The 7,226-nt window shown below is 43.9% G+C and overlaps 1 protein-coding gene across 1 annotated transcript; it reads right to left on the bottom strand.

Moving 5' to 3' along the window:
* Positions 1–282: 282 nt before the first annotated feature.
* Positions 283–5,471, bottom strand: hoxa3a (homeobox A3a; the record flags this gene model as incomplete). Its single annotated transcript, XM_084455111.1, has 2 exons — positions 283–1,064; positions 5,009–5,471. 2 exons carry the CDS (start codon positions 5,469–5,471, stop codon positions 283–285), a joined length of 1,245 nt encoding a protein of 414 aa, XP_084311237.1.
* Between the last annotated feature and the right edge of the window lie 1,755 nt (positions 5,472–7,226).

Genomic DNA, 7,226 nt, shown 5'->3' with positions numbered 1-7,226 from the left:
TTAAAGATTAAATATGTCTATGCATCATGATAACGTCTTGTGAAACGTCCCAGCCCGTAAGTCTATAAAGGTCTTTATGGGACAATAACATGAGCAATTAGGCTAGAGAAATAATTCAAGCAACTGTGAATGCTTTCCTACACTACTTCACACATTAAACTATAGAAAACATAAAGAAAATAAGAGAAGGTGGAAGCCGTTAAAGAGGCGCAGAAACAAAGTGTGTCTGGAGGTAAGAGACAATGGGCGGAGTGATCCGGGGTACGCCACGGCTACTGATCGCTACAGATGCGTCAGTTTGGGCGCTTCCTGAATTCTTCCCTGAGAGTAGTGTGGCGTAAGGTCTGTGTACGTCGGGTTCGGATCACACACTCCATGATGGTGACTGTTGCCCATTGTGATTGCTCCGTTGTAGTCCATGTTTGTGGACGGCGGGTGCGAGAGGTGGGTCAGGCCGAAAACGGAGGGCCCGGAGTTGGGCATTGAATCGATGTAGCCTCCGCCAACATACACGGGGCTGCCCTGCAAGTGCGTCCCGTAGTTGCCGTTGCCTTGAAGAGGATGCGCGTCATACTCGGGCGTGGCCGAGTCGGTCCCAGGATATCTCTTCTGGGTGGGCGGGCAGTTGTTGAGGGAACTGTTCAAGGGAGGGGGATATGACGTGGCCATACCGTATGCATTTTGATGGGGCTTACTATAAGACGTTGGTGACTGGGACTCGTATGGTACACTGTTTACAAGCGAATGCATAGAATTGAGGTATCCTCCTCCGCCAGGAGACGGACCGATGGGGCTTCGAGGGGACTGCCCCCCGGGAGAGGGCATCATTCCTACACCTTTCTGATCCTTTTTATACTTCATCCTCCGGTTCTGGAACCATATTTTAATCTGCCTCTCCGTGAGGTTGAGCAGGTTGGCCATTTCGACCCTCCGAGGCCGGCAGAGGTAACGGTTGAAATGGAACTCCTTCTCCAGCTCCACCAGCTGTGCGCTGGTGTAGGCGGTCCGGGCTCGCTTCGATGCAGCCGACCCGGGTGGACTCTTGTCTCCAGGGCAACTCTCAACTGCGTGGAGGGGGAAGTAGGTGAATTAGTAAACCAAGAGAGCGGGACACATAGTGACAAGATACATACAGCTGATGAGACGCGCCCCCTCCCCACCCCCCTCCACCGCCAACCTCAACCCCATGAACCAATTAATTAAAATTGTGATAAATCAGGGAGGTTCCTGACTGCGACTGTGTGAGATTTACTTCAAGCTGGCCTGGATCTGGCGGTGCATGCTACTGTATTTCAGACATCTGTTTACAACACCTACACAGAGGTTATCAAAAATAGATCATGATTGATCTATGGTTGTGGTATGTGTGTATGTTTCTACATGCATGCGCTCAGGCTTAGATCAATAGGACCAGCCCATTATATACATTGTACTCCCCAGCTTTTTGATCATCATCTCTCCCTGTACTCATGCGGTAGCACACACATAATGCAAACATCTGTATTCCTCAGGGCGCGTGGAGCTCAAAGCCCGCCTTGCCCTCTCTGATAACTCACCCTCCAGGAGGCTGGAGCTTCGCCACTGCAAGGTGTGTGACAGGCTGCCAACACCTAATCAACTTTACTACTTGCCAAAGTAAAAGTAGGCACAAGGCAAGAGGAATCCAGCATGACATAATGTAACTTATAATGTAAAATAACTGTTGGGCTTTTTAATAAACAGAGAGGGATGTTTCCAAGTAGCCGAACATTTACCTTTAGAATATTGTTGATATACGTGTAATTATGACTACAGCGATAATTAGCCGCAATTTAACACTACATTTATCTATAGCTTAATCCTATTCACCGTGGCTTATGGTTCTAAAACATTGTTTGTCATAAGAAATAAACCAAGTAAAAACAGTCTACTCACATACTGTATACTCATTACTCAGATACATATTACTCAACATAGCACTATTAGTGAGGAGTGTGTGATTGAAATAATTGTGAAATGTGCATGAACTTGTGTAAAAGAGCATAAAATAGCTAGCCTATTCCTAACTACAATAGCATAGGCCTATTCTTAGCATTTGACAGATGTAGGCTATATTATTGTGAACTGCCCATGTCACTGAGTCGCTTGTCAGTATCGCTTCCACCCTCACTTGCCCACACTGGGTTCGATCTCGGGTCCTCTTGCCAATGCACATGACAACCTTAAACAAACATTGTTTTAGCCAGCTATGGCCCTGAAAAGTTAGCGATTCGATGGCGCGGGTGGGTGGTATATACTGTGGAATTAGTTAAACCAATTCAGCTCAGTTACATTAGCTCCCCTAAACTCACTCCACACACCACAGCGACCCCAGCTGGTCAGGCTGAGCTTATCTGGATATCCGGAATCAACAGCACCACTGTCACAGGTGACACTTCATAGTTCATCAGTATCGTTTCCACCCTCACTTGTCCATGCTGGGTTCAATCCGACTTGCCAACGCACATGACACTCTTACATAAACACCACTTTAGCCTGCTATGCTACCGCCATTCGATGGCACGGGTCAGCGGTTTAGCCATTTACCAATACTGTGGAGTGAGTTTAACCAATGAAACTAGGTTACAGCCACATATTTGACATTTTCTTAAAAAGACGTTGAGCCTAGATGTAACTGGGCTAGAAATGTACTATTGGTTATATGTGAGTTTCGCCATAATTGAGCAGTCCTACAGTACCAGTATTAGTCCTTATGGAGTCCCCCTTTGGCGTTGTGGTGTAACTGCAGGTCTGCGTGTTTTGGCCTTGTGGTGTTGCCATACCCCAGCAGTGGCTGTAGATTTGATCACACAAGGTATGTGGGCCGTTTAAAATGCTCCCTGTATTTCTAACCTAACTTGAATGCATTATGTAAGATATTTTAGCATTTATTTTATTTTAGCTGTTTTAGCATGTATCATGAATATTTCTGTACATTTTTGTCCGCTGATAATAAGTTAATGAACATTTAAGCATATAATACACGAGAGGGAGTGCTTTGTTGTGGTTATTGGCATGGATGTGGCTTTTATGTAACAGCACTGCACTGTTGTTAATTTTGTATTTTTATGGGTTAGTAGTCCAAAATAGTTCTCCATTGTCTACCGTTGCTATAGGTAATTTAACCGCAGCTGGATTGGTCCACAACGTAAACAGAAGTAAGCTAGCCAGCGGCTAATATAAACGTAATATGTGACAGTTGGTGACAGTCGAATGTGAATCACTCCACTTTGATCCTACACAGGGGCAGCGCATGCACTTGGCATACAAGGCAATTACCTAGGGCGCCGAGGCAGGGCACACAAACAAATCTCAACAAATCTCCCAACAATCGTAATTGTCCGCTAGCACACCCCCCCCCCCCCCCCTCCCCCCTCAACAACTTGTCGGGGGCGCACCGTCGCTATTTTGCCCAGGGCGGCCAATGGCCTTCCGCCAGGCCTGGGCCTACATTGTATCACTGTGAGTTTCATGTATCATGTGGTGATACAATGTATCAAAATGGAATGATACTTTTACTAGTGATTTACCTGTTGATTGGCACTCCAAATGTCTCGTGGCCAATTACAATGTACGGTTGGAAATAACTGTTGTATACACTTCTTATACATATATATATATTGTATACATTTCTTGGAATGTTCATATTCAAAATAGTAACACCACATCCGGTTTGCCGCAACAGTAACACTGTCAAATTAGCTTAACGTTAGCAGTGGTAAAAATTACAAAGCAGCAATTTCTTGAGCTTCTCAAAGGCAGAATGGTCAAGATATGTAAATAGTAATCCCATCACCAAACAACAAGGTCCCAAAGTTTTAGACTTTCTAGCGTTTGAATATTCTGGCAGATTCTTTTTTTTTGGGGGGGGGGGGGGGGGGGGGGGGGGCATATCAGCTGACGCACCAGACATTTACTTGGACTAAGTCGTTGCCCTAGTGACCGAAAATTCCATTGGAAGTGTCTATAATTTTTGTTAGCCCACTATAAGTTACTTCCGCCGCAGGAACAGCGCAGGACAAGAGGTAATGTTTTTGGTGGCGTGTTAGTTAGGCCTAAATAAGTTAGCTTTTCTGTGATTTCTAGTAAATTCATTCAGCCATGTGTTCTGTAAATTCTTTACAATCATACTGTGTTTGGTCTAATGTATTTGTAATGTTTGAATGATATTTGTGTTCTATCTCTAAACATTCTCCTGATGTCATTGAACAGAGAACGAAAATCAGTAGGCCTAGTGGTAGTTAGGTTTGATAGCATAAGATCCTTAGGAATCGCAGACACCTTGAATACATGAATGTGTTTTGTATTCTATTCAGGAATAAATTGCTAAAAGCCAATCATTGTCGTCCATCAGTCCTTCCGACCACTTGACCATCGTTACATAGACATATCAAGAAAATAAGATGGGGACCATGGGAATTCAAGCATCTTTGAACTTTGGGTTACATCTTTGGTAAACAACTTCAGCCCCCCACCCGCTGTGTTTTCCTCTCATCAAAACAAAGGAACAAATTGGAACAACTGTTTTAGGTTGTTTGTTTGCTGCCTTGCACGAACCTTTGTGTGATTAGGACTACGTCTGTTTACTCTAACAGCAAGTCAACGTTATGGGCAACAAATGGTGAATCTAGGTCTTCACTTTTTTTTAAAAGTATGCATCACTATAAAAGTAGCTCATAAACCAAGCAAATATGAAGAAACAAGTCTTGTTGATACCGAACTCAACTGATGGTGAAAATGGTGCATATCTGTGTTCATCTAAGCAAATAAGATGCAAAACACATTTACACTGAAATGCTTGAAATTCATGCAATTGATTCAGTGATGTGAAATTAGATGAAATACAGTTGATAAGAATTTACTTAAGACATAGGTTCAGGCAAAGCAACTGGTTAGATGCTATCAGTAGTGAATCATATAGGCCAGATGTTTACGCATGTGCAATCGTGTGCATGTGTAAGCATTGCAATAGGTCATACAGGTCATATACCTGAGCTGGAACTACTGCCGGGTTTCTGCTTGATGTTCTGGCGGGATTCCTTCATCCAGGGAAAGATGTGCTTTCGGGTGGTGGAGGTCGGCGAACCGTTCTTTGCGTTGGGCTGGCTTGGGGGACCGTTGCTTGTGTTTTGGGTGAGAGCACCAGGGGATTGTGGCGGAGGGGGTGGCCCTGACACCGGCACCTGCGCTTGATTGCTTTCAGGATGAACAGGGGGCTGCGCTGCCTGGATAGCCGTGCTTCTATCACAGCTCTCCGCCATCTCCCCCGCTTTTTGCAGGGCGACGGAGCCGTCAGGGGACTGCAGGGAGCAGGCGGGTCGATGGTACTCACTTTCCACATGAGAGGCCCGGGGATATTGGACCTGATTGGCATCATAACTGAAGCCATTTGCGCTTTGATACGGGTAGCCACTGTAAATTGCAGAGCTGTCGTAGTAGGTTGCCTTTTGCATCTCGCCGTTTCCCAATATTTATTTCAGAAACTGACAGGGTCTTGACACCCTTGTAGAATAACATTGGCACCCCTTGGTCACGTGACGCCTCTCCGCCAATGGCCTCCTCGGGTGAACCTAGGGTTACAAGAAGCACTGTGAGGAGAAGAAATGGTGGCGATCCATCTTACTTTTCAATACAGAACTGACACGGGAGACTATGGAAGCAAGATAGGGCCAACAGTTCTGTGGACTATTACCGTTTACCTTATGGCTTATGAAGGGCACAAAGGCATGCAAAAAATCTCACCATCTGTACCAGTTACATCAAAACGTCTACGAAAGCACCTCATATTCTACAATATCAATAAAGGGTCCAGACAGCAGTTAGCAGAAGCAGTTAAAGGTCTAACAACCAAACATGGGCCTTCTGAGACCTGTATTTTATCATTGCCTATATAGGCTACCTATTAGTGTTGCCATAAAATGTATAATTATTCTTGTAATGGCTGTTGTAATCATTATTCCTAAATGTAGGCTTATTAGCATATTTTTAAATATATTTATAATACTCATCGTTGTCATTATCATCATTAGTGGTATGATTATGCAATATGCCTAGATGTATGTGTGTGTGCGTGTAGCCTATATATATATATATATATATATATATATATAGGCCTATACATATATATATATACACATGCAACCGTAGAGTCCTATAAGGAACTTTTTTCAGTGATTTTTTAATATCGTTTATATTGTTTTATATCTTATATCAAATGGTTTTACAGTGTCGTTTTTTTAGAGTGAACCAAAGTATGCGCCTCACAGCACCTTGTCGCTGGAATGCTCTTTTTGTTAGTACACATTAGGCAAAGGATTCTCCCTGAACAATGAGGCGAGCCCGCGGTGCAGTACCCTACCACCTGGCTACAAGCATAAACAAGCACATTCTCCACCTTTTTTTCTTCTTTTTGTGTGCATGTGCTCCACAAAGAAGGGCTACGCAGAAACCTGAAAAACCGGGCGGGCATCTGCGCATCTCCATGACCACGGTGTGAACTTTTCCTCGCAGGCCCGTAATAATGGCTGCTGTCTGTGCTGTCGACGCAGCCGCCCGCCGCAGTGATGTATGAGGGTCACTGGGCCGGGACGGCGCGCCAGAGACAGCGGTCCGGTGAGCAGCCAGGTTCGGTGTTCAAGCGGATAGAAATCCGGCCGTCCACTTTTACGCACAGAGAATTATGTATTCAATATGCTATTGAAATTTTGTCAATAATAATTGATAGCTATTCAGGGTTTGCTCATGCAGTCATTTGTAACAGTCACTGCTGAAAACGACTGTAGCCTATATTGTTTATCTTTATGGTAACTTTAGAAGGAAGTTTCTGTTGGGTACTGAGATGGAACAATGCTTCCACCACAATAACCCAAATCGAAGTAGGCCCAGCAAAATTATTAAAATGTATAACGCTGACGTAAAAAGTAGGTTTAATTCGATTACAATTTACAATGGAATTCTTTAGGCTATATGCGGGTCTCGTAATAGCTTATACAAAGGCATTCAAAGCAATTGCAAAACAAATATTTTGCTTTTTTCTGCAATTCCTTTATGCTTTGGCTATATAATCTAAACCCGGAGCTATGTGAGGTAGACATAAAATATATTATATATTTGGAAAGATAATGGGTGGTATTTTAAAATATAGGCTAGTGCAACCCGACAATATGCATCACGCCAAGCGAAATCAGTGCATATACCTACAGCCTAGC

Source organism: Borostomias antarcticus, assembly GCF_949987555.1.
Source record: "Borostomias antarcticus genome assembly, chromosome: 21".
Classification (NCBI taxonomy): Eukaryota; Metazoa; Chordata; class Actinopteri; order Stomiiformes; family Stomiidae; genus Borostomias; species Borostomias antarcticus.
Note: the sequence above shows the minus strand (reverse complement) of the source record. Positions and strands in the feature narration are given on the sequence as shown.